At 37.0% G+C, this 27884-nt stretch overlaps 4 protein-coding genes and 1 non-coding gene across 8 annotated transcripts in view; 2 read left to right on the top strand and 3 right to left on the bottom strand.

Annotated features, from left to right (window-relative positions):
* The window catches only part of septin6 (septin 6), a 79491-nt gene extending 62963 nt beyond the window's left edge, over positions 1-16528 (bottom strand). The window contains exon 1 of the mRNA XM_061891807.1: positions 16509-16528. The gene's annotated coding sequence lies outside the window, so the exon portion shown is untranslated. The remainder of the gene's footprint in view (positions 1-16508) is intronic.
* pttg1 (PTTG1 regulator of sister chromatid separation, securin) lies at positions 8574-17781 on the top strand. Of its 2 annotated transcripts, none has more exons than XM_061891813.1 (6): positions 8574-8683; positions 8913-8981; positions 12189-12322; positions 12390-12468; positions 12539-12688; positions 17583-17781. In XM_061891813.1, exons 2-6 carry the CDS (start codon positions 8918-8920, stop codon positions 17657-17659), a joined length of 504 nt encoding a protein of 167 aa, XP_061747797.1. In that variant the 5' UTR covers positions 8574-8683; positions 8913-8917; the 3' UTR covers positions 17660-17781. The 2 variants fall into 2 exon arrangements, with proteins under 2 accessions (XP_061747797.1, XP_061747796.1); XM_061891812.1 differs by having other exon boundaries at positions 12189-12325.
* A 23-nt stretch (positions 17782-17804) lies between these two features.
* Positions 17805-20272, top strand: sowahd (sosondowah ankyrin repeat domain family d). 3 transcript variants are annotated; one of them, XM_061891811.1, is made up of 2 exons: positions 17805-17968; positions 18034-20272. In XM_061891811.1, exon 2 carries the CDS (start codon positions 18056-18058, stop codon positions 18896-18898), a length of 843 nt encoding a protein of 280 aa, XP_061747795.1. In that variant the 5' UTR covers positions 17805-17968; positions 18034-18055; the 3' UTR covers positions 18899-20272. The 3 variants fall into 3 exon arrangements, with proteins under 3 accessions (XP_061747795.1, XP_061747792.1, XP_061747793.1); XM_061891808.1 differs by having other exon boundaries at positions 17806-17968; positions 18052-20272; XM_061891809.1 differs by having other exon boundaries at positions 17806-17968; positions 18041-20272.
* rpl39 (ribosomal protein L39) lies at positions 19714-26239 on the bottom strand (the record flags this gene model as incomplete). Its single annotated transcript, XM_061891814.1, has 3 exons — positions 19714-19918; positions 25701-25804; positions 26066-26239. Coding segments are annotated over 3 exons (327 nt in total), but the record flags the coding sequence as incomplete, so codon positions are not given.
* On the bottom strand, positions 20025-20151 carry LOC133546416 (small nucleolar RNA SNORA69). Its single transcript, XR_009805182.1, has one exon. It is a non-coding gene; the product is annotated as a small nucleolar RNA SNORA69 (small nucleolar RNA).
* Positions 26240-27884: the final 1645 nt, after the last annotated feature.

Below are 27884 nucleotides of genomic sequence, written 5' to 3'. Positions count from 1 at the left end.
AAACATTTGAGTGTGACGTAAGCTTGGACCTTAAATCCTACTTAATAGCTCTTAATCTTCTTCCCTTTATCCATCCATGGACCTTAAATCCTACTTAATAGCTCTTAATCTTCTTCCCTTTATGCGATTTCAAATTACCGGTATTGAAATCAGCCTCCTCCATTTTGAAAATGATGACAGGGGAAGTGTCACTCGTGACGTCACGAGTTTGACCAGGCGGTAATACTAAGCATGCGTTAATTATTTTGCGAAACGAGTTTGACCCGGCAGAGATTCAAGGCAGGCGCATACTATATGCCCTGCGGCAATTCAAGGAAATACGGTATATAATATTTTTATTTTAAAGATTTTAAAATCTTTTTCAAAGACCTTAACTTAATAGATCAAATAACCAGTCGTTAGAAAAATTGAGCTGTTTCTCGGCATGTTATTCAGGATAGGATAAGACAGTGGTTCTCAACCTTTTTTCAGTGATGTACCCCCTGTGAACATTTTTTTTTAATTCAAGTACCCCCTAATCAGAGCAAAGCATTTTTGGTTGAAAAAAAGAGATAAAGAAGTAAAATACAGCACTATGTCATCAGTTTCTGATTTATTAAATTGTATAACAGTGCAAAATATTGCTCATTTGTAGTGGTCTTTCTTGAACTATTTGGAAAAAAAGATATAAAAATAACAAAAAACTTGTTGAAGAATAAACAAGTGATTCAATTATAAATAAAGATTTCTACACATAGAAGTAATCATCAACTTAAAGTACCCTCTTTGGGGATTTTAACAGAGATCCATCTGGATTCATGAACTTAATTCCAAACATTTCTTCACAAAAAAAGAAATCTTTAACATCAATATTTATGGAACATGTCCACAAAAAATCTAGCTGTCAACACTGAATATTCCATTGTTGCATTTCTTTTCACAGTTTATGAACTTACATTCATATTTTGTTGAAGTATTATGCAATAAATATATTTATAAAGGATTTTTGAATAGTTGCTATTTTTAGAATATTTAAAAAAAAATCTCACGTACCCCTTGGCATACCTTCAAGTACCCCTAGGAGTACGCTTACCATTTGAGAACCACTGGGATAAGACACACTTTATTTGTCCCACAATGGATAAATGGTGTGATAGATAGATAGATAGATAGATAGATAGATAGATAGATAGATAGATAGATAGATAGATAGATAGATAGATAGATAGATAGATAGATAGATAGATAGATAGATAGATAGATAGATAGATAGATAGATAGATAGATAGATAGATAGATAGTACTTTATTGATTCCTTTAGGAGAGTTCCTTCAGGAAAATTAAAATTCCAGCAGCAGTTTACAGAGTTGAGATCAATTTAAAAAGTAAAAAGTAAATAATGGGGTTACAAATGGAAACAAAATAACAAAAATATTACAATAAAAATAAAAAGCAACAATGGGAATAAAAAAAATATAACAGTAAATAAGAATATAATAAGAGAAACTGGGCCGTAGCGGTAGTAGTGCAAATGTTAAAAAAGTCCACAAAAAATGGTGAAAACAGGAAAAACATTAAAAAACACAAATGACATAAAAGACATTAAAGAGCATAGTGCTGATGCAACCAACTGCCCCTTCATTGGCGCTGTTTCTACATACACTTGCAAATGCAAAACACAAAAGAAAAAAGAGCAATAAATAACACATATTGCACCATAGATTGACTAGACTGCGAACTATGGTCAAACATGGAAGCGACTTGTCCAGGGTGCACCCTGCCAACCCCAAAAGGGACAAGCGGTAGAAAAGGGATGTATGGATGAATGGATGGATGGACTCCCATCATTTTCAGTTTGTTAGTGCGCTTGGACCGGATGTGATGTTATGCGCTCTTATTCTGAAGCCAGAAGTCTATGTGTGGTTTGAGGGGATGTGCATCTGGTTACCCAATTACTGAACTCTGATTACAAACCCTTGGTTAAAGTATTATAATATAATTCTGCCATATAATATTAGTACTAGTAATATTTACTCATGTGCTTGACTAATCATAAGTGTAACCTATTTTTATGGACTTGCCTCTTTGTGATGTTAAGTTCTTGTTATAAGCTGTTATACAGTATATGCCTTGAGCTCTTATTTTGAAGGCGCTAGGAACCAAAAAAGGGTGTATATATGTCGCCTATACTGTATAAAACTACAAAATAATAAACACAGGGGCTCCAGTTTCACACGTGGACTACTTTATTTTGTTTCTTTTTCCCCCCCTTTTTTTAAAACCTTTATATATAAATTTCAACATTTACAAACAGTTGAAAATTATAATCAAAGTTAATACAAAAACAGTACAAAACAGCCTCAAGGTGTTAACCATTCAAAGTAACTAAAATAGAATATAATGTATGTATACATATATATATATATACATATACACACACATATATATATATATATATATATATTTATATATATATATGTATACATTTATATATAAATAAACATATATATTAATATATATACATATATGTACATATATATATATATACACACACATATATATATATACATATGTATACATACATATATATATAAATAAACATATATATTAATTAGGGCTGGGCAACGATTAAAAATTTTAATCGAAGTTAATCGCAATTTTTCTCTGATTAATCGCGATTAACTGCATTGTATACGCAAAGCCCAATAATGAATTCAAAAGTAGTGTGTAGTGCACCTTTATTGGAATATTCTCCCACATGAACAAAAGCGCCAAAACATTTGTTGTGCAAACACAATTTAAATCAGTCCTTGTTAAACAGTAGCAGTTAAATAGCATATTTTATGAAAATCAACTCAAAAAATGTAAATACAAACATTTAAGCTTATTTCCGCTGCCAGGGTATTTAAGTTATCCTGTTTGTTATGGAAAATAAATATAATCTACATACAAATCTCTGAGCCACAATCATAACATCTGAACAGGCAATTTCTGAGGAAACAGCAGAAACATTTTTTTTTATCAGGGATCTTATGTTTAAAAAACCTATATTATAGGTAGTGGGCTGTTTTAGGGAATTTTTGATCAAATTATCCGTAGTAGCACTATTAATAATGTTGTGTTTATTCTGCGTAGTGCACTTAAAATAATTATGACCATATCTAGGAATTGACATGATGGGAATTTTCCGATTGTTTGCTTGGTGCTTTGATAAACTGAACGCATCATATACATGGTACTATATTGTGATGTTATGAGCCAGGGAAAAAAAGAACTACCCTACCCAGCATGCAACAGGAGTGACGAGCATGCGCGGTAGCCCGGCACAGGTTGTGTCGCCATGACGGCATCTTGTATGTTGTGATATGCACGCTCTGAAAGCAAACGTTAAGAACTCAGCCAACACTCCTCGTCTGCATTATTGATAAATAGACAGAAAGCACATATACTCCGCTGCTTCACAGGCCGCTGGATGTAGCCGGCAAAGTATTCCCATGCTAGCTAGCCGGTCTAGCAAGCACGCGTCATTCAGTCCAAAATGGCCCGATATATCCACATTCAGAATTGTCTGGCGGTCGTAAGTGATCCCGGAGTGACCACGCTGTAAGGCAGCCATGAAATTTGCACAATTGTCCGGTATTTTGCCAAAAGTTCCATCTTTACCAAGAGCCCCTTGAAGCCAAAGCCCGTCCGGGTGCCGCCATCTTTATAAGAAAAGGCGTTAACAAAATAAAAGCATGTAAACAACATACGCAAATGCGCGATAAAATAATTGTCGGTGTTAATAGATTGATGAGTTAACTCGTAATTAACGCATTAATTGGCCCACCCCTAATATATATATATATATATATATGTGTCTTGATTGGATTATCCAGAGAATAGTGCTCGATACCGTGGTAGAGCGCAATATGTAGGTGTGGGAAAAATCACAAGACTACTTCATCTCTACAGAACTGTTTCATGAGGGGTTCCCTCAAATATCCTGATGATTGAGGGAACCCCTCATGAAACAGTTCTGTAGAGATGAAGTAGTCATCTGATTTTTCCCACACCTACATATATATATATATATATATATACATATACACATATATAGATACACACACATATATATACACATACACATATATATATATATATATATATATATATATATATATATATATATATATATATATATATATATATATATATATATATATATATATATATATATATATACATATATATACACATATAATAAACAAAGTGCAAAGCCGTAGGGTCACTCAATCTCAGTAAATAACTTAAATTTGGAACACAGCATCATCGTTTTCACAGCTTTTTTGTTGTTAGAGATAGAGAGTGTTTTAATGTAGAGTTCTAAATCTTTTTTAAAGGCACAAAAGACGGGTCGGGTATTGAGAAACTTACATTTATGAATATAAAACTTAGCCAAAAGAATAATGAGGTTGCAAATGTAAAATTCTTTGTTTCGTTTCTTTTCAAAACTCCGCTCCACCACGACGTCTCACCACTTCCGCTCTTAGCGCCTTCAAAATAAAAGCTCAAGGCATACACTGTATAACACAGTGGTTCTTAACCTGGGTTCGATCGAACCCTAGGAGTTCGGTGAGTCGGCCTCAGGGGTTCGGCGGAGGTCAAGACCAACCTGACTCATCGTATAAACAAAAACTTCTCCCTATCGGCGTATTATGGATACACCCAAACAATGTTCCCTCTAATTTTCCATCTGATTTGCAGGTGTGTAATTTGTTGTGAGTTTATGCACTGTGTTGTTGTTGTTGTTGTTTTTTTTAACAAGGTGATGTTTATGCACGGTTCATTTTGTGCACCAGTAAGAAACATCTAACTTTGTCTTGAATTTTGTCAAGACTTGGACTTTGGTGTGGTTTGTTTTCCCGTGGTGCAAAGAGATTGGAACGGACATGGCGTGAAGGTATTGACATCTTTTAATATTAACTCGAAAAAATTAACAAACAAAAGGCGCTCAAAGAGGAGGTACAAAAACTTGGCTATGAAACAAAAACTTGCACTAAGGCAAAACTATGGTCATGAAACAAAACTTGCTAACTATGGCGTGAATCAAGAAAACTTACTTGGACTTTGAAAAGAGTTTGAAAAAAAGCAGCATGGTTCATCAGCATGGATTACGGGGGTGGTAGAGGGTGATGTCGCCAGGCTGACTGCCTGGCAACTACAGGTTTAAAGGCCTACTGTAATGAGATTTTCTTATTCAAACGGGGATAGCAGGTCCATTCTATGTGTCATACTTGATCATTTTGTGATATTGCCATATTTTTCCTGAAAGGATTTAGTGGAGAACATCCACGATAAAGTTTGCAGCTTTCGGTGTTAAGAGAAAAGCCCTGCCTCTACCGAAAGTCGCAGACGATGACGTCACAAGTGTGGGGGCTCCTCACATATTCACATTATTTTTAATGGGAGCCTCCAACAAAACGTGCTATTCGGACCCAGAAAACAACCATTTCTCCAATTAATTTGAGCGGGGATGAAAGATTCGTGTTTGAGGATATTGATAGTGCCACCCACACTGGTTTAAATGTAACTTAGATATTGGGTTTCACTATGTAAAGCGCTTTGAGTCACTAGAGAAAAAGCGCTATATAAATATAATTCACTTCACTTCACTGATAGCAACGGACTAGAAAAAAAAAATTATTGAAAAAAATAAGTTAAAAAAAAACGCGATTGCATTGGGACGGATTCCGATGTTTTTAGACACATTTACTCGGATAATTCTGGGAAATCCCTTATCTTTCTATTGTGTTGCTAGTGTTTTAGTGAGTTAAATAATACCTGATAGTCGAAGGTGTACTTCCACGGGTGTCTTGACGCCAATGTCTCAGGGAAGTCGACGGCAGCTTTATGGACGGCACAAGCTCAGCTTCTCTCCGGTAAGAAGCAACTTTTTACCAAAATGTTCTCACCAAAACCTGCTGATTGACATTCCGTCGTGATTCATGTTCGCTTGACCGCGCTCTGACCCATTATAAAGTTTCACCTCCAGGAATTTTAAACAAGGAATCACCGTGTGTTTGTGTGGCTAAAGGCTAAAGCTTCCCAACTCCATCTTTCTACTGTGACCTCTCCAATATTAATTGAACAAATCGCAAAAGATTCAGCAACACAGATCTCCAAAATACTGTGTAATTATCCCGTTAAAGCAGACGACTTTTAGCTGTGTGTGTGTGCAGCGCTCATACTTCCTTAAAACCTGCGACATCTTGCATACACGTCATCATCACACGACGTTTTCAAGACGAAACTCCCGGGAAATTTAAAATTGTAATTTAGTAAACTAAAAAGGCCGTATTGGCATGTGTTGCAATGTTAAAATTTCATCATTGATATATAAACTATCAGACTGCGTGGTCGGTAGTACTGGCTTTCAGTAGGCCTTTAAATAGTGCTGTGGTGCTTGAAAACAGGTGCGCGAGTCGTGAGGACAGGTGAACTGATTGGTTGGCATGGTGACAAAACAAACAAGAGTGCCCAATGAATCCAAAACAAAACAGAACGTGGCCATAAAACATGACAAATTTGGAAAAAAAAACTTTTTTTTTTCACTAAAGAAGTGTTTGGTGGATGAGCATATGAAACTGCATGGTGGGGTTCGGTACCTCCAACATTAGAACCACTGATATAATAGTTATAACAGGAATTTATCACAAAGAGGCAAGTCCATAAAAATAAGTTACATAAGAAAACAAATGCGTGTGGATGAAATGTGTTTAATCTTATCATCCATCCATCCATTTCCTACCACTTATTCCCTGCTATATAATATTGTGTTAGGGCAGGGGTCGGGAACCTTTTGGGCTGAGAGAGCCATGAAAGCCAAATATTTTAAGGTGCATTACCATGAGAGCCATACAATATTTTTTAACACTGAATACAACTAATTACATGCATTTTTAAGTAAGACCAACATTTTTAACCAATAATAAATAAAATACTTCCAACCATTGATGCGACTTCTTGAACAGGTGCGGTAGAAAAATGGATGGATGGATCTACGTTCCCATCCTCACCTATGGTCATGAGCTTTGGGTCATGACCGAAAGGATAAGATCACGGGTACAAGCGGCCGAAATGAGTTTCCTCCGCCGTGTGGCGGGGCTCTCCCTTAGAGATAGGGTGAGAAGCTCTGCCATCTGGGAGGAACTCAAAGTAAAGCCGCTGCTCCTTCACATTGAGAGGAGCCAGATGAGGTGGTTCGGGCATCTGGTCAGGATGCCACCCGAACGCCTCCCTAGGGAGGTGTTTAGGGCACGTCCAACCGGTAGGAGGCCACGGGGAAGACCCAGGACACGTTGGGAAGACTATGTCTCCCGGCTGGCCTGGGAACGCCTCGGGATCCCCTGGGAAGAGCTAGACGAAGTGGCTGGGGAGAGGGAAGTCTGGGTTTCCCTGCTTAGGCTGTTGCCCCCGCGACCCGACCTCGGATAAGCGGAAGATGATGGATGGATGGATTAAAATGCATGAGAATGTTTTATATGTTGAACGTTATTTTGAACACTGTGATTACCAGCGGAATTATTCATTACTAATCGTGTTAAGCAGGCCTGTGCAACTATTTTAACTCAAGGGGCCAAATTTTGAGAAAAAAATGTGTCTGGGGGGGCCGGTATATCTGATTTTTAGGAACATTAACACAAACACTCACAATGATGTCTGATTGAATGCTAAAACAGAATGGAATTTTACATTTTTTTACTGAACAACACTCAGAATGTACATGAAAATGAAGAATGTGGGATTTACAATATTAACTATGAACGATAAAACACTGAATATTGACAACATATTAATGTCACTCCCCCTCTCGATCGACATATTTAACAATCAAGCAAAACGCGACAAAAATGCAACAGACACAGGAAAATGTGAAAGTGAAGGGTAAAAAAACAATTACAATCTGATATATCTGATACATCACAAAGCTTTAGAACTTTGTTGTAAAAATGTCTTTCCGTGTCTGTCCCTGACACCCGCATTCCAGGTTGACCGCTCTGGAAACACTCTGTGGAAACGCTCACCACCCACACTGCTTGGTGCCTCGTCTGAGCTGCCGCGACTTAGATTACCATAGTAACAAATTAAATTACCATAGTAACTATATCAAGCAAAAGTACAGATTTCAACCATTGAAATACTTTGTACAGTTCAAGACTCACGGTAATTTGAAAACATCACTGCACATCATAATGACAGCTACAATTTCCATCTTGAAGATGTAAAAAACATTATTTGGGAATGTCCGGCGGGCCTGATTGAAAAGCATAACGGGCCACATGTGGCCCCCGGGCCTTAGTTTGCCCAATGTCAGCTAAGATGTATCTGAGAGCCAGATGCAGTCATCCAAAGAGCCACATCTGGCTCTAGAGCCATAGGTTCCCTACCCCTGTGTTAGGGTGTCATTCTCATCTAAAAAGTCGTTAAAAAGACTTTACAAATATGTGACGTGAAAAAAGAACTTTAACTCTTATTTCTTCTTTGTGTTTTACGGCGGTTGGAAGATGTTTAACACACACCGGAAGTTGAGTAAATGAAAGCGATCACTTCCGGGGCAAAAAAAAAGCAACCAATGGCGCGAAAGCGGTGAGTTTAAAAAGGAGACGCCTCGCTTTTCGTATCAAAACATCCTTTCTTCCTGAGAGGACATTGCGCTTAAAAGGTAGGTTATTGCTGCTGTCCGTGTCGTGATATTATCCCCACTATCAACTATTTACTGTTGTCTTTTTTTTAACTTGTAATAAGTAGTCCGTTTAATTGTAATGCTACAGCTAGCTAAGCTACAGTTAACTGTCATTTTCTCTATTTGTTGCTAACGTTTCGTATGACGTCATATAAAGGCTTTTTTTTAAATTAAGTTTTTCGAAATTGTAATGCTATTATTTCCACAGATACAATGGCTCACATCACAGAGCGTGAACACGAAGGCTTGAGAATGTCTCATCTGGACTTCAAAGCAGGTGAGGGCAAACGTCAGATTAAAGGCCTACTGAAATGAGATTTTCTTATTTAAACGGGGATAGCAGGTCCATTCTGTGTGTCATACTTGATCATTTCGCGATATTGCCATATTTCCGCTGAAAGGATTTAGTAAAGAACATCGACGATAAAGTTCGCACCTTTTGGTCGCTAATAAAAAAGCCTTGCCTGTACCGGAAGTAGCAGACAACGTGCGCGTGACGTCACAGGTTGTAGAGCTCCTCACATTCTTTCTTTTGTTAAGTTTTCTTAGTTTATTTCGAACATGGCAAACCTACAACATTATACATCAGGCAATTTCATTATTACACAATACATTGTTTATAATCATAGCCTCCAGCAGCAAGAGCTATTCGGACCGACAAAGCGACAATTTCCCCATTAATTTGAGCGAGGATGAAAGATTCGTGGATGAGAAAGTTTAGAGTGAAGGACTAGAAAAAAAAAAGGTGATTACAGTGGGATTGATTCAGATGTTATTACATACTTACTAGGGATAATTCTGGAAAATCCCTTATCTGCCTATTGTGTTACTAGTGGATGAGAAAATTTAGAGTGAAGGGCTAGGAAAAAAAAGGCGATTGCAGTGGAAGCGATTCAGATGTTATTAGACACATTTACTAGGGATAATTCTGGAAAATCCCTTATCTGCCTATTGTGTTACTAGTGGATGAGAAAATTTAGAGTGAAGGACTAGAAAAAAAAAGGCAATTACAGTGGGATTTATTCAGATGTCATTAGACACATTTACTAGGGATAATTCTGGAAAATCCCTTATCTGCCTATTGTGTTACTAGTGGATGAGAAAATTTAGAGTGAAGCGCTAGAAAAAAAAAGGCGATTGCAGTGGGAGCGATTCAGATGTTATTAGACACATTTACTAGGGATAATTCTGGAAAATCCCTTATCTGCCTATTGTGTTACTAGTGGATGAGAAAATTTAGAGTGAAGGACTAGAAAAAAAAAAGGCAATTACAGTGGGATTGATTCAGATGTTACTAGACACATTTACTAGGGATAATTCTGGAAAATCCCTTATCTGCCTATTGTGTTACTAGTGGCTGAGAAAATTTAGAGTGAAGTGCTAGAAAAAAAAAGGTGATCGCAGTGGGAGCGATTCAGATGTTATTAGACACATTTACTAGGGATAATTCTGGAAAATCCCTTATCTGCCTATTGTGTTACTAGTGGATGAGAAAATTTAGAGTGAAGCGCTAGGAAAAAAAAGGCGATTGCAGTGGGAGCGATTCAGATGTTATTAGACACATTTACTAGGATAATTCTGGAAAATCCCTTATCTGCCTATTGTGTTACTAGTGGATGAGAAAATTTAGAGGGAAGGACTAGAAAAAAAAAGGCGATTGCAGTGGGAGCGATTCAGATGTTATTAGACACATTTACTAGGGATAATTCTGGAAAATCCCTTATCTGCCTATTGTGTTACTAGTGGCTGAGAAAATTTAGAGTGAAGTGCTAGAAAAAAAAAAAGGTGATCGCAGTGGGAGCGATTCAGATATTAGACACATTTACTAGGGATAATTCTGGTAAATCCCTTATCTGCCTATTGTGTTGCTAGTGGATGAGAAAATATAGAGTGAAGGGCTAGAAAAAAAAAGGTGATTGCAGTGGGAGCGATTCAGATGTTATTAGACACATTTACTAGGGATAATTCTGGTAAATCCCTTATCTGCCTATTGTGTTACTAGTGGATGAGAAAATTTAGAGTGAAGCGCTAGAAAAAAAAAGGCGATTGCAGTGGGAGCGATTCAGATGTTAGACACATTTACTAGGATAATTCTGGAAAATCCCTTATCTGCCTATTGTGTTACTAGTGGATGAGAAAATTTAGAGTGAAGGACTTGAAATAAAAAAGGTCATTGCAGTGGAATTGATTCAGATGTTATTAGACACATGTACTAGGGATAATTCTGGAAAATCCCTATTCTGCCTATTGTGTTAATAGTGGATGAGAAAATTTAGAGTGAAGTGCTAGAAAAAAAAGGTGATTGCAGTGGGAGCGATTCAGATGTTATTAGACACATTTACTAGGGATAATTCTGCAAAATCCCTTATCTGCCTATTGTGTTAATAGTGGATGAGAAAATTGAGTCAAGGACTAGGAAAAAAAAAAGGCGATTGCAGTGGGAGCAATTCAGATGTTATTAGACACATTTACTAGGGATATTTCTGGAAAATCCCTTATCTGCCTATTGTGTTGCTAGTGCATGAGAAAATTTAGAGAGAAGGACTAGAAAAAAAGTTACAAAAAAAAAAAGGTGATTGCAGTGGGAGTGATTCAAATGTTATTAGACACATTTATTAGGATAATTCTGGAAAATCCCTTATCTGCCTATTGTGTTGCAAGTGTTTTGGTGAGATTAAATAGTACCTGAAAGTCGGAGGGGTGTGGCCACGGGTGTGTTGACCGCAAGTCTCTGAGGGAAGTCATGCAGTTGCACCAGGACATAAGCGCCACTGATGTGTCCGGTAAGAGCAGACTTATTAACACAATTTACTCACCGAAAACTGCCGGTTGACATGTGGTCGGGGTCCATGTTCGCTTGACTGCTCTGTTCCATAGTAAAGCTTCAGCTTCGGGAATTTCAAACAAGGAAACACCGGCTGTGTTTGTGACTAAAGGCTAAAAGCTTTCCACCATCTTTCTACTTTGACTTCTCCATTATTAATTTAACAAATTGCAAAAAATTCAGCAACACAATGTCCAGAATACTGTGTAATTATGCGATTTAAAGCAGATTGATTGATTGATACTTTTATTAGTAGTTTGCACAGTACAGTACATATTCCGTACAATTGACCACTAAATGGTAACACCCGAATAAGTTTTTCAACTTGTTTAAGTCGGGGTCCACGTTAATCAATTCATGGTAATTCAGACTACTTATAGGTTGGATTGGGTTGGAAAATAATGTCCGCTACAACCCGAGACGTCAAACACATGCGTCATCATACCGCGACGTTTTAAACACGAAACTTTGCGGGAAATTTAAAATTGCAATTTCGTGAACTTAAAAGGCCGTATTGGCATGTGTTGCAATGTTAATATTTCATCATTGATATATAAACTATCAGACTGCGTGGTCGGTAGTAGTGGGTTTCAGTAGGCCTTTAACGTTTAAAGGAAGTAATTATGAGTTCTAATAACTGGATTCGTAATTCCATGATAGATAAAGCCCTGAAGACTCCGGCCAAGGCACTAAGAACTCCTCTGGCTCCCGGACGCAAGGCCTTTAGTGCTTTCAATTCTCGCCTCGCCACTCCTGTCGTCAAAGTGCAAGAGAAGAAACCCATCAAGGTTCAGGTTGTAAGCGACCGATTTTGTAACAATACGTTTCTATTCCCTCGAACTGAAGTCTTTTTGTCGGCAGGAAGCCAAAGTGGAGCCTCTTCCTCAAATGAAAGAAGAGTATCCGGAAATCGAGAAGTTCTTTCCCTATGATCCCCTGGGTGAATACATTTTCATATCAGTGTGTGTGGAAAAGTAATGCCGCATACTTGAAACTCTTTTTCTTTTCAGAGTTTGAGAAATACGGCATGCCGGAAGACGTGGTTACTTTCGGTGATCTCGTCCTGGCTGGCGGGTTGTTGCCACAGTCTCCTTATCGCCCTGAGGAAGACGACATGGCTCCAGAACCCATGTCGCCTATGAGATTGTCACAAGGCTCAGGTATTGAACTGCTCCCTTTTGTAACCATTAAATCAGGCCTGGGCAGTTATTTTGACTCGAGGGCAACATTTAGAGAAAATAAAAATGTCTGGTGGCCGGTATATCTATTTTTATGAACACTAATACAAAACCTCACAATAATGTCTGATTGAATGCTAAAAACTTTATGACAGACCGCCTTAAAAACATAATGGAATGTTAAATTTTTCTATGAACAATAAAACACTGAATGTTGACGAAATATAAACGTCACACCCTTTTCAATCGCAACAAACTGCGAAATATAAATGCGAAGGGTACAAAATAAAACTATTTTAAAGGGTAAAACCATTTAATACAGTAAATTGAAATATATTGTAAAAAAAAAAACTGGTTATTTGGTCAACCTTGGCCCGCGGCTTTGTTCCGTTTTTAGATTTTGGCCCACTCGATTTAAGTTTGACACCAGTGCCTTAAGCTAGTGGTTCTAAAATGGGGGTACGTGTACCCCTGGGGGCACTTGAAGGTATGCCAAGGGGTACGTGAGATTTTTTGAAAATATCCTAAAAATGGCAACAGTTCAAAAATCCTTTATAAATATATTCATTGAATAATACTTTAACAAAATATGAATGTAAGTTCATAAACTGTGAAAAAAAAATGCAACAATGCAATATTCAGTGTTGACAGCTAGATTTTTTTTGTGGACATGTTCCATTAATATTGATGTTAGATTCTTTTTTTTTTTTTTTAAGAAATATTTACAATTAAGTTCATGAATCCAGATGTATCTCTATTACCATTCCCAAAGAGGGCACTTTAAGTTGATTACTTATATGTAGAAATCTTTATTTATAATTGAATCACTTGTTTGTTTTTCAACAAGTTTTTGTTATTTTTGTAGCTTTTTCCAAATAGTTCAAGAAAGACTACTACAAATGAGCAATATTTTGCACTGTTATACAATTTAATAAGTCAGAAACTGATGACATAGTGCTGTATTTTACTTCATCTCTCTTTTTTTTTTTTAACCAAAAATGCTTTGCTCTGATTAGGGGGTACTCGAATTAAAAACATTTTTTCACAGGGGATACATCTCTGAAAAAAGGTTGCGAACCACTGGCATAAAGAATACTTGATTACACTGGTAAATGAACATTATTTTTGTACAGACAGAATTTTGGACTGACTAGGTTAATGCAGTTAAACATTAAAGGGGGGAGGGGGGAAAGTTAAAATATATATATATATTTTAAAAGTAATGAGTTTATGTATCTATATGTGGCTAAATATTATGGACAAAGTTGTCACTACATTTTGTCTTGAAATATGTGGTTTTGTTTTATTTACAAAATATCACACTGGCCCTGGCCTACTTTGACGTTTTAGTATGTGGCGCTTGAAAAGTTTGGACATCCTTTTAAGTAAACGCAAAGATGGCCTATAAAACGAAGTTGATTCTTGTATAAAAAAAAATTTAAGTCATTAATCTAAATACAAATTGCGATTCAGATATATTTTTCCAGCAGCCAGAAAGAACAGTTAGTAATTTTTGTTTACTTGTTTTGTGCAGGGGTGTCAGGCTCATTGTAGCTCAGGGCAGCATGAAGGAAAATCTATTCCCACTTGGGCTGGACTGCTAAAATAATGGCATTGAAACTTAAATACAACTTCAGATTGTTTTCTTTGTTTTACCTGGGCTAAAAATAGAGTAAACACCATCCTTAAGATGTACATATTTCAAACTATCCTCCTGGCAAATTACTTCAAGTTAGTGGAAAATGCTGAGGAAAAAATACCATGAAGAACACAATGAACTTACACTGTCTGTTTTCAGAAAAAGCCATGAAACTTTTAAGCACTTTCTGTTTTTAAATTCTCATGTTGGCGGTTCATTTAACGTTTGGAAAAGCAATCTAGTCTCTCCTCACACTGACACATTCATTTATCATTCAAATATGACACCATAGCTGAAATTTAGGTTAACATGGCTACTAACTGTACTATACTGTTTAGTTTCCTAATGAAGTCTTAGCTTAACATTCCACTTCATCCTGCTTGCAACAACAACAAAAAAACTCCAGACTCTTTCTTTTGTGTATCATGTACTTGTGAACTTAATCATTCCCAAACTGTAACGATGTGGGGAAAAGTAGCAAAGCGAGTGTTACAGTAAGAGTAATGTCAAACTGTGGCTTGATTCTGACTGCCATAACTCTTAATCCACTGTATCCTAACCTATTTACCACTCAGATCCCTCCAGCATAAATGCAATTAAACAGTTGCATGTTATTCACAGTACTAAAGCAGTATAAAGTAGGACGTCATCGAATTTTTCACAAAAAAGTAATTACAAATTGAGCCTTTTTTATAATTACTCCAAGCATGCAGTATATACATTTTCTTATTATTAAAGTAAATATCCCCCTGTTTTGTGAAAAAACATGGGGCACCTTCCATCAAATGTAAATTAACTTGAATAACATTTAGGCTCCTACACTGTTTGAAAAGTACCAGTTCCCGGGCAAGACGTCGTCATGACATTGTTGGTTTTGCCAGCAGAGCAGCATGTTTGACAGCGCACAATCACAGAGTACTTACAAGCAGACAGTGTGTAGATAGAAAAGGGAGAACAGGCTCATTTTGGCTTAAAAACTAACAATAAAGGTGAAGTTATAACACTGAAACACCCTCAGGAAGAGGTCCTTTAAGACGTGCGGCTAAATTCCATTCGCAGTCAGCAGGGTTTTAGCTACTTCTAAATTACTAATTCTTGTCTCCATGGCGACAAAGTAAGTTTCTTACAAGTATCATCCCTGAAGGACGAGGCATAGCTAAACATGCTTCACTACACACCGTAAAAAGATACGATGGCTAGCAACCTGAATGTAAACCAATGCCTTGGGTGAATGAACACCTGACATCCACTGTAATGATACCAAGTATTAGTCGATACTACTTTGATTATGTCTTATCGTCACTCTTTTTTCCCTTTTTAAAAAAAAAAAAAAGTAATTTGTTTATAAACTCAAATACACATGAGAACTTTGAAAATGACCAATGTATGATCCTGTAACTACTTGGTATCATCCCAAACTAACTGAACTAATTCCAGTTGGAGCCTTCCGTTCTGTCCTGAGGGATAGAGAGCAAGAGACTTTTGCTCAGTGCCTGTGTTTTTAAAAGGTGTAAATCTTGTTTTAGAGTTCTCTTTTATGTATTTTAAAATGCATGTCTTAATGTATCACTTTTTTGAAACTGCTTTGTGACATGTGCTGTTGACCTCTTGGCCAGGTCACCCTTGTGAAAGAGATCTTTATCTCAATGGGTTTCTTATCTGGTTAAATAAAGGTTCTATCTAAACTAATGTAAAGTATCAAACAGAAGAATAAGTGACTTGTGTTTTTACAGAAGTTTATATAGAACATCTTAAGAGAAAATAAGCAAACACTTTTTATCATTTTTTACAGCTTGTCCCTGCATATGTCAGCAGCTAAATTAGGAACCTTTGTTTGTTTACTTACTACTAAAAGGCAAGTTGTCTTGTATTGGTATCATCTTTATTTTATTTAAGGACAAACGTGTTTCTTGGTTGCAATAAACATGTTTAATGTAATGTTTGTTGTTAAAATAAAGCCAATAATGCTATACTTTGTGATCCCCTTGATTTAGAAAAGTATCGAAATACATTTTGGTATCGGGACACCACTAACAAATGTAGAAAGGTACATTTTTACAATGGGGATCAGGACACATGGTGCATTCAAACAATTGCAAGCACCGCATGGAACTCTTAACTAAAAAGTGGATGGTCCAATTGACTTAAGTCTTTGCATCTTACCGTTTTTAACTTGTCCTTTTTGGGTTGATTGACAACAAAAGAAGGTATTGTGCGTCGCCAGCCTCTACAGGTGCAGCTGATTGCTTGCACCTGCGCTGATTGCAACAGTGTCAGTCAATCACGTCATCTTTAACCTTCCTTTTGTTACAATCTCTTATGTTATTGGGACGGTTTGGCACCATGTCTTAAATGAGCTGTAAAATACACTTATATATCATCCAATTTGTTTCTCATCTCTTGGTTACCTTGTTAGGCTTCTTTATCCATGAAAATATTGGTTTTAATATTTTTGATGTGGCACATTAGGCCTTTTTTTTTTGTCAGTACACCCCTCGATTTCAATTTAAAAAAAATGGTAAAATGAACCTCAAGAGAATCGTATGAATAAAAAGTTGTTGTGGTACCTGACTATTACTGACGGGTATTAGAACACATCTCTTAAATAAAATTGTTGTATTTTAATGATTTTATACTGAATTGACCTTGCATGTCTGGAGATGCACATCTTTGTGTTTGTACTGGATAACAAGATAAAATGAGAATCTCCTGAAGCTCACATGATTGGTAGAGGAGCTGGCTTTCAGTGTGTTTAGTTTTGGCTCTAATTATTGCTTGATAATCTAATTTTTATAAATGTGTCAAAACTGACCCTTACAACTGCAAGGTCATTTCAACCAGAGCATTTTATAATTTATTGTTCAAAAAAATAAATGTAGTTTTATTTTGTTGAAATAGAGGTTTCTGACAAAGTCAAAAAGCCTTGATGCAAACAAATACATTTATGTGGTTCTTTTATGCATTTAGAAACTAAAACAGGTCGGTGCCGACCCTAACACGAAGGTTTAACACTTGTGTGACATGGGTTAGGCGTGAATTGGTATTGCGACATCTAGTGGACATATTTAGAACAGCAGTTTATTTCATCAAAACAATGCAGTTTCTATTTAGGAAATTGCTGAAGTTCACTGCTGATAATGACTAACATTTATTACTTTTGAAAAGTACTTGAATAAGCAGCTCTTGTGATGTAGAGATTATTCTGATTTTTATTATTTTTATTTTTTTTCCCCCCAGGCGGCCAAGCAGAGCTGGATGCCTTCATGCAAACACTGGAGGAGCTGACTGTCGAGCTTCCAGAGCTTGAGGACTAGACTTGTATTTTTTTTATATATAATCCTGTTCATGTTCGTTTACTGGAATAAAGATGTTAATGTTTGACGCACACTTATTTGCATTGTACTGGCACTCCTTCAATAAACCAGTGGCACAGACATATTTTGCAAGTTTCACTTCCTAGTTTTGCAATCAGTGGTCACATGACCAACATTGGCTCGCTTTACTATGAACTTTGGCTCACTTCCTCACTTTGGGGCAAAGGTGTTTTAATGGTAGGTTTATTAACTTTTTAGTGGGAAGGAATTAGTCTGTTTTCAAGCGTGCGATTAAAATCCGCCGTACAGGTGAGCCGCCGACACGATTTTAACGCATTCCGCTCTAAAATGTGACTCGTTAAAGAATGTTGAAGTTGAAAGTCTCGTTTTAGAAACATGGATGATGGCGCCTCGGGGGAACCGGCTGCCTCCACCGACACTCGCGCCAGACAAGCCCCAGTTATAGAGCGCCTCTCTCGGTATGGCATGCCGGTCATGTCCGGTGCGTCGAACCGGAGGTCGCGGCTGCTGCAGAGGCGGCAAGAAGACCAGGCGGGGAGGGCTGCAGCAGGTCCTGACCGCGCTTCCTTCACACCTGCCCTGCGAGATGCATTGACCTTCCAGCGGGACCTCCCCTGGGCTTTGTACCCCATGGAGCACGCCTGGATGCTGTCCGCCGTGGAGGGGAACTACGACACCCTCCTGGAGTTCGTCTCCGAGGACCCGCTTCTCCTCACCAGGCGGGACTTCATCAGCGGATACTCGGTCCTCCACTGGCTGGCCAAGAGCGGCCGGGACGACACCCTCCTCAAGCTGCTCCACCACGCCGAGAAAGCCGGCGGCGGGGCTGCGGTGAGCGTCGACGTGCGGGGCAGCGGCGGCCTCACCCCGCTGCACGTCGCCAGCATGCACGGCCACGACGCGGTCGTCAAGCTGCTGGTGGGGGCTTTCGGCGCCGACGTGGACGCCATGGACTACAGCGGCAGGCGGGCCTGGCAGTACCTGCGGCCGGACGCGCCGGTGGAGATGAAGGAGCTGCTCGGGATGTGGGATGACCAGCACGCCGGTGGAGGCTCGACGAATGCGAATAAGAACTGCAATAACAGCGGCGGCGGCAGCGGGGTTGTTGACGCCGCACCGTGTGATCAAGTGGACGGACAGCCCGAACACGTCAGCCCGCTTAGCAGGACGTGGTTCGGATATTTTAGGAGGTTCTCCTTTCGTGCCAACAGACGCTGAAAACTCTGACCTACCTTGGAATAGGGGTGGCCATTAAATTGTTGAAATATAATCGAACGATGCAAGAAAAAAAATCAAGACAATGTGAGAAAAAGGTTACATTTCATACACACTAGTACCTAATTAACAGCTAAGCAGAGCTTGACATTCCTATTAAGTGTTCTTTGCAGTCTAACATACCTATCAAACAAATATTAAATACAAAGTCTCCATGGCCTTTTAAAATTGTATCCAGTAACAAGCGTGTCCGCATCATTCAACTTTAATGCGTGAGCTTAATGAATCTGGGCCAGGTGTCTCCACAAAACAATTTCTTCATAGACCGCTTTTTCTCAGATTCTACCCTACAAAATGTTGACATATGGGATTAAAATCTATTTGCCAATAATCAAAGTTTCAATATCAGTGTCAAAGCTCTAGCTTTAGATATACTTCTATATTTATGCAGATATAAGGACGCCCCTGCATTAAAAGGTTAATCACAATTATCTGCTTTAAGTGAAGTTCTGCTGCTGGATGTGATCCCAGTGATATATTTGGTATCGCCATAGCAACAGTACTCACTGGTGTAGCTTGTTTTTCAGGAGCTATATTTGGCTCGGGCCTCAAATCCAACACAAACTTCAAATCCGCTGCATTGCTCTTTCATGCAAGAATTTGCAGAGTGGGCAGGATTGGACGCCTCAAGAGCTCCTTGTCCTCCCTGCTAGCTTGGAAACATTGAGCAACACTTCCTCCAGAAAAACAAATATGAGCCATCACGTCTCCCCTCCTGCTTATGTGTTTCAAAGGATGCGCAAGCAAACACGATCATGTTGGAGCTTGATCACAGATCTTTTATTGTCAAACCGGAGAATGTGTACAAAACTGTCGCTGCTCCAGATGACACAGAGTCCCCCTCCACAATAAAAGGTGAAGCCCAGCAGGTCGGATGGAATGGATGGATGCTGGATCCATGGACCAGGTCTTGTTTACAGGCCAAGCTTAGTCCTCCTCCAGTGTCTCCTCTTGGAGTTGTACCTGAAATCAAGGTGCATGTGTGACATTACATCACAAGCTCTTTATCCTGCTTAAATGTTCAGCCAAAAATGTGAAGATTCATATATCTTGTTACTAAACAGCAGCAATGTTTCAGCTCCAGAGGAGCTTCTTCAACATGAGTGAAGAAGAAGATCTCTGAAGCAGAAATGTTCTCAGCAGGATTAATGACAGCATTTCACTTCACAGAAATGCTGCAATTGCAGACCTGCTTTGCCTCCATGTTGATACGGCCCCTTGAAACAACAACAATCCATACACCCACAACACATCTCATCTGCTTGTGTTGTGAACGACATCATGGATGTAACATTAAAGTACAAACAGTGGTCACAACTGAAGGCTCTCTCTTTTTTTTGCACCCTTAAATTATCTCCTTACTCATCAAACTGAGAACAGCACAGCAAAGTTCCTCCCTTCACAAAAAGTGTGGTGTGCCACATCTAGTCTGAGACACTAGTGATTTAGGGATATATAAGTAAACATTGATTGATAAAGGTTTCAAAGAAGTACTCTACACACACATAATGGCCTTAAAACACTTAATGACATCACACATGATTTGACCTAAATTATTAGACAAAATTGTCCAAAGATACATTTCTCCAACAAATTGAGGATTTTTGCATTTAATTAAACATGTTTACACTTTATGTGACACAAAAAACATGCACTCTATGGTGGTAAAATAAGTAACGGGGAAAAAAAAAACCTGAATTCAAATAAATTAAAACAGAAAAACTGAATTTTATAGTTTTTTTTTATATTGCTAGTGTTATTTCAATCTTTCTATTTTTTTTAATTTGGTACTAATTGATACCAGTTTTTTAAAACTATATTCAAAGTTGAAGTTTGTTATGTTCTTGTTCACCTCATAAAGAGTATTTCCCTGCACTCAGCTGGATGCGTCAGTTTGAGATGCTGGAATAAATGTCTTGTGCTGCTGTCTCAAACTTAGCAGCATGCAGTCATTTATTCCACGCCTGTTGCCACAAAACTAAACCACTGACGACACTTTTCTTTAAAACAAACGTCTTTCTCTCTCGTTTACATTAGCCATGTTTTGCTAGGTGTGTGCATCTTTTATAGCTCATCTGCAACAAAACTGAATATATAGAACAAGTCAATTACCACCCAGAATAATTGTTTTCATAATTTTAACTATAATTTCCCTTTTGTTTGATTTATGAATACATTTATGTAGCATGCATAAGAACTGGACAATAATCAAGTATTGATTTTGATTATGTTTCTCAAAATCATGAACATATAATAATCCAAAGAACAAATAAGGATTAAAAGGGCCGCGCAACATGCATTCAAAATCCAGAGCTAGTAACAGAACTGAAGAGAAACAAAAGAGTGGGGAAAAAAGCGTATCTACTAAAAGTTTGGGAACTTACCATAGTTGGTGCTTATTGACAAATTGCACGTATGCTTCATCAATCATTGAACTCAACAAAAAAATAAAGCATATGATTTCCGCGTTGACCCAACATCAGTCACAGAATGGGCCAATATAACAAAATCAACTGTTAAATGCAGAATATCAGAGAGAATTGACATCAACGTGAGTGAAATGTGAGAAGAAATATTTGTTTGGAAAAAATAATGTGTTGAGGACCACTCAATCCCTTAAACGCGCAGCCACCCCCTACTCAATGTCAAGCTGGTAACTTGAAACAGCGACTAAACAACAAAGCTAAAACTAACAAGAACAATCCATACACCCAAAACACATCTCATCTGCTTGTGTTGTTGTGAACGACATCGATACAAGATCAACTTACAAATACGACAGCAGTCACCACTTGGGTGGCCCCCTTTTATTTTTTTATTTAAATACAGCCTCAAGTCGCCAACACGTGTCAAGCTGAGAACAGCACAGCACACTTCCTCCCTTCACAATAATAGCGCGGTGCATCACGTCTGATCCGACTGCCCTAACAAATTTAATGTTTCAAAAAAATTCACCATACACTAGCATAATTAACTTAAATCATGTTTTGATAGATTTACACCATCATGCTTTGACCTAAAATACTGGTAAAAAATGTCCAAAGATGTACTACACCAATAAATGTGAGATTTTTTTTGCATTTAATTAAACATTTTATTTGATACAAAAGGCAGGCACTATGGTGTTAAAACTATGTATATAAGGTAAAAATTGACATAAAAATGTAAAAACTGTATGGTTTTTTGTATCACTATTATTTTACTTGAGGTTTGTTCGTTCCTAAATTATGTCCTTTTTATAAAACTATTCATAGTTTAGTTTTGGTGGGACATTAAATACTAGTGTTTTCCAATCAATGAATAATTGTGTTATTACTGGGCATTACAATAGCAATCCAAATAATCACAATAATTATATTTGCCATAGTCATCCATCCCTAGCATGCATAAAGCATACTTGCCAACCCTCCCGATTTTCCCGGGAGACTCACGAATTTCAGTGCCCCTCCCAAAAATCTCCCGATTTCCACCCAGACAAAAATATTGGGGGTGTGCCTTAAAGGCACTGCCTTTAGCGTCCTCTCTCACCTGAAAAGGAGACTATTATATTTGTCTCCGTTATCCACAGGTTTATCTATAACCCATAAAGTAGGCAGACATGGAGCTATTTCTCAGTGGGTGTTTATTCCAGCCGGCACGTTAATACACTGACACAACATCCAGATTCCCATCATGCATTGCTTCAAAACTACGGTAAGTAGCAATGTCCAAAAACATACATACACACACACAAATATATATATATATATATACACACACACACATATAACAAATACTTGAAAATATATAAACCCCCCTCCCTTCTCCAGAGGTCTCAAAGGGTTGGCAAATATGGCATTCAGCACCGCAATAAAGCATCCCTACATAAAATGAATGTATGTGAAATGGCGGACATTAGTTAATTCCAATATCAATTGCTTACAATGTAAACTATGAGTTTGATGCGTGCTTTGATCTGTTTGGAGGCCACAACTGTGAGCTTCACTACAGTACTGTTATTAACCAGGTCACTCTACACTTTAAGTATAATGCATATATATATATATATATATATATATATATATATATATATATATATATATATATATATATATATATATATATATAAATAAACACACACACACACACACATATATATTTATACATACATATATACATACAGGCATGTGATCTGACCACAATGTAAAAGACAAAGAATTTCCGAGGGTCTGGGGGACGCAGGCCAATTCAACATGCTACAATTAACAAAGACAGCACCATTTGAAGAAAATATTTGTGTTTAAAGACATGAAAACATCATTTTTGAACATATTTGAAATAATTCTATCATTACTATTAGTCAGATATTGTATATATGGGGTAACATTTTTTATCATTGGTGTAACAGGTTTGCCAAGATTTATTAATATACAAAACATATTTTAAAGTTAAGACTATTACAAGATATATGCTATCAGAAAGTAGCATTAATTGTAAAATACATAATCACTAATAACAATTCACAGTTTTAATGTATATGCCTAATTACCTACAAGTTTAGTTATAAATAACGAAACACCAAATATAAACAATTAATTATTTTCGCCAAAATAAGATATACATTCATAAAAATAATTAAACATGTTTAGTATTGCTTACTCATGTTTGAAAATAGGAAATAATAATGTGAGGACACTGACATATTGCATGAACAAGTGTGAAAATATTTACCTTCGATTGTTACACCACTGACAATATTGTTTCAAGAGACTACATAAGAACTTAATATTACAAAATAGTATTATATGCAAATTTACTTCAAATAAATTGTTAACTGGATTCAATAATGCGACTCTTTGAATTTCTGTAATTTCACAATATATTTTCACGTGGCTTTTTATTTTTAGAAAAACCCATTTATATTTTGCAATGCAATAATTGGTTAATATTAACATGCGTATTTTGCAAGCAAATATTTTTTAGCTTACCTCATTATTAATTACCCTGTCCGCAACTGAAGTGGGTTGTTTGGGTGGATCTTTCCTCTGGATGTCTACGGCAGTTGTCGATGTAAACAAAGGATGAAGTCCGTAAGGTTTGCTCACTTTCGGTTGACATCCAAAAGTAGCAGCTAGTGAAAAGTTTGTTTTCCTTGCTTCAAGTTGTTTCATATGTTTTTGCCGTTTCGCATGTACTTCCAAATCCTTGAAACCTCGTGATCCATAGTCAATATTATCATGACACCACGTGCACAAAACTTTTCCGGAACGATCGATTTTCCGAATAAAATCACCGAACAAAGTCGTAACTTCCTTTTTTCCAACAGTATCAGTGATTTCCCTTTCCATCCAGTCCCATCAAAACTTATTTTTGACATGCTTATAAATTTATTTTACTCGTGAAGCGTCCTTTCTCTCGAGAACCGACACTGTTTACATTTGGAAAATGGTGGTAATAATGTCATCATTCATAACAGATGTCCTGATTGGTCACAAGGAACATATCGACCAATAAACTACTGCGTAATATAAGCTACGTCTCGATTACAAAAGACATTTTTTTTTCTCTCCCCGAGATTAAAAAAAGACGGAATTCCGATTTTAGACGGAAAAATCACATGCTTGATACATGCATACATATATATATATACATAAATATACACACACACATATTCGTGTATATATATGTACATATACATGCGTATATATATATACAAACATATATATATGAACATGCATATGTATATAGAAATGTTAGGTCAGAAAAACACAAGAGGCTATATCATCCTTACTAGACTGTTTCTCAGGTTTCCCTGCTCGCCAGGGGATTTATTACTATTATTCTGTAATATTATAGTATCCTCTGACAAGAGGGGAAACCTGCGAAACAGGCTTGTCTGGATGATACAGCCACTTGTGTTTTTCCCTTAACTAACGTACATACCGCTCTACCCCAGCATAGAGCACTGTATAACGGATAAACCACAGTAATGTCAATATATATATATATATGCACATACATGGGTCATGAAAAAACACAATAGGCTATATCATCCCTACAAGCCTGTTTCGCATGTTTCCTTGCTCACACAGGGGAAATTATTCTATTCTGTAATATTCCAAAAGAATAAAATCCTCTGAAAAAACACAATAGGCTATATCATCCCTACAAGCCTGTTTCGCAGGTTTCCTTGCTCACACAGGGGACATTATTCTATTCTGTAATATTCCAAAAGAATAAAATCCTCTGAAAAAACACAATAAGCTATATCATCCCTACAAGCCTGTTTCGCAGGTTTCCTTGCTCACACAGGGGACTTTATTCTATTCTGTAATATTCCAAAAGAATAAAATCCTCTGAAAAAACACAATAGGCTATATCATCCCTACAAGCCTGTTTCGCAGGTTTCCTTGCTCACACAGGGGACTTTATTCTATTCTGTAATATTCCAAAAGAATAAAATCCTCTGAAAAAACACAATAGGCTATATCATCCCTACAAGCCTGTTTCGCAGGTTTCCTTGCTCACACAGGGGATTTTATTCTACTCTGTAATATTCTATAAGAATAAAATCCTCTGACATGCAGGAAAACTTGCAAAACCGACTTGTGGGGATGATATAGCCTCTTGTGTAGTTTCCTGACTTAATGTATATTCTGCTCTACCCCGGTATCGAGCACTGTATATTTGGATAAACCACATAAACTTCGACTAAATATATATATATAAATATTTCTACTTTAAATGTAAGTGAGTAGCAGCCAACCTGATCTTGTTTCCAGTCTTCATTCTGATCCACTGAGGAATGGGCCTGTTTTGTTTCTGCTTCTTCGCCAGAAAGCGCTTGATCCTAAAGGTCTTGTGGGACGACTATAAACAACAACAAAGCAGAAAGTCACACAAAATATAGTTAAAAACTGAACACATCGTAGTTAAACTAACAAGTAGCGCCATTCATGGCAAGCTAGCGGGAAGCAGCGTTGTACCGCAGCACGTTTTGTATTACATCTTACATTTAAAAGTGACATATAGGTAGAAAGGGGAGCGCACGCTTGACATCGAAGTATTCCCCACACATAAAAGAGTCTGCAGTGAATATTACAATGGATGTTAGATGATTTTGGAATTTACCATTTTCACCACAGTCCTTTCCCCACTATGGCGGTGGTAGAAGAGGAAGAGAGGCGTGACGTCACCGGTTTTATCCTTAAAGACTTCCGGTAAACTAGCAATGGCTTCTACAGACAGCGACACCTGCAGGACATGCTGCTTTACTTCACATTTTAGGCCACCCTTTGTATTGCAAAAAATATGACAATGTCATTCCTTCGTGCCGTTAAAAAATAAGAATCTTTTGTGTCGTTACGGTTTTTAAGGCCTTCTAAAATACGTGAATTGATTAACGTGGACCCTGACTTAAACAAGTTGAAAAACATATTCAGGTGTTTTCATTTAGTGGTCAATTGTACGGAATATGTACACTGCGATGAGGTGGCGACTTGTCCCACTCTTGTGTGGCATTTTTACATTTTGTCTAACTATCATAGTTTTTATGTTTATGGGTTAATTATGTACAGCAGGGGTCACCAATGCAGTGCCCGCGGGCACCAGGTAGCCCGTAAGGACCAGATGAGTCGCCCGCTGGCCTTTTCTAAAAATAGCTCAAATAGCAGCACTTACCAGTGAGCTGCCTCTATTTTTTATATTCTATTTGTATTCTATTTATTTAGTAGCAAGCTGGTTTCGCTTTGCTCGACATTTTTAATTCTAAGAGGGACAAAACTCAAATAGAATTTGAAAATCCAAGAAAATATTTTAAAGACTTGGTCTTCACTTGTTTAAATAAATTCATTTATTTTTTTACTTTGCTTCTTATAACTTTCAGAAAGAAAATTTTAGAGGAAAAATACAACCTTAAAAATGATTTTAGGATTTTTAAACACATATACCTTTTTACCTTTTAAATTCCTTCCTCTTCTTTCCTGACAATTTAAATCAATGTTCAAGTAATTTTTTTTTAAATTTATTGTAAAGAATAATAAATACATTTTAATGATTCATTTTAGCTTCGGTTTTTCCGACGAATAATATTTGTGAAATATTTCTTCAAACTTATTGTGATTAAAATTCAAAAAAAATACTGGCAAAACTAGAAAATCTGTAGAATCAATTTTAAATCTTATTTCAAAGTCTTTTGAATTTCTTTTAGATTTTTTGTTCTGGAAAATCTAGAAGAAATATTGATTTGTCCTTGTTAGAAATATAGCTTGGTCCAATTTGTTATATATTCTAACAAAGTGCAGATTGGATTTTAACCTATTTAAAACATGTTATCAAAATTCAAAAATTAATCTTAATCAGGAAAAATGACTAATGATGTTCCATAAATTCTTTTTTAATATTTTTCAAAAAGATTCAAATTAGCTAGTTTTTCTCTTCATATTTTTCGGTTGAATTTAGAAATTTAAAGAGTCGAAATTGAAGATAAACTATGTTTCAAAATTTAATTTAAATTTTTTTCGAGTTTTCTCCTCTTTTAAACCGTCCAATTAAGTGTTTTTTTCATCATTTATTCTCTAGAAAAAAACCTTCCGCAAAATGAAAAAAATGTACGACGGAATGATGGACAGGAATACCTTTTTTTTTTTTATATATATATAGATTTATTTATTAAAGGTAATTTGAGCAAATTGGCTATTTCTGGCAATTTATTTAAGTGTGTATCAAACTGGTAGCCCTTCGCATTAATCAGTACCCAAGAAGTAGCTCTTGCTTTCAAAAAGGTTGGTGACCCCTGATGTATAGTAACAGAAGTAGGATTAAGACTATAATAGACAAATAAGTTGTGGACTGGTTATAATGAATAATAACATGTTAACACGTTAAAATAAAACTATAAAACCTTTATAACATAAAAACTGTAACTGTCGGACAAAAAAACGATGCCGCA

This window comes from Nerophis ophidion, linkage group LG29, assembly GCF_033978795.1.
Source record: "Nerophis ophidion isolate RoL-2023_Sa linkage group LG29, RoL_Noph_v1.0, whole genome shotgun sequence".
NCBI lineage: Eukaryota > Metazoa > Chordata > Actinopteri > Syngnathiformes > Syngnathidae > Nerophis > Nerophis ophidion.
The sequence above is the reverse complement of the archived record's forward strand: the minus strand, read 5'-3'. Positions and strand labels throughout refer to the sequence as shown.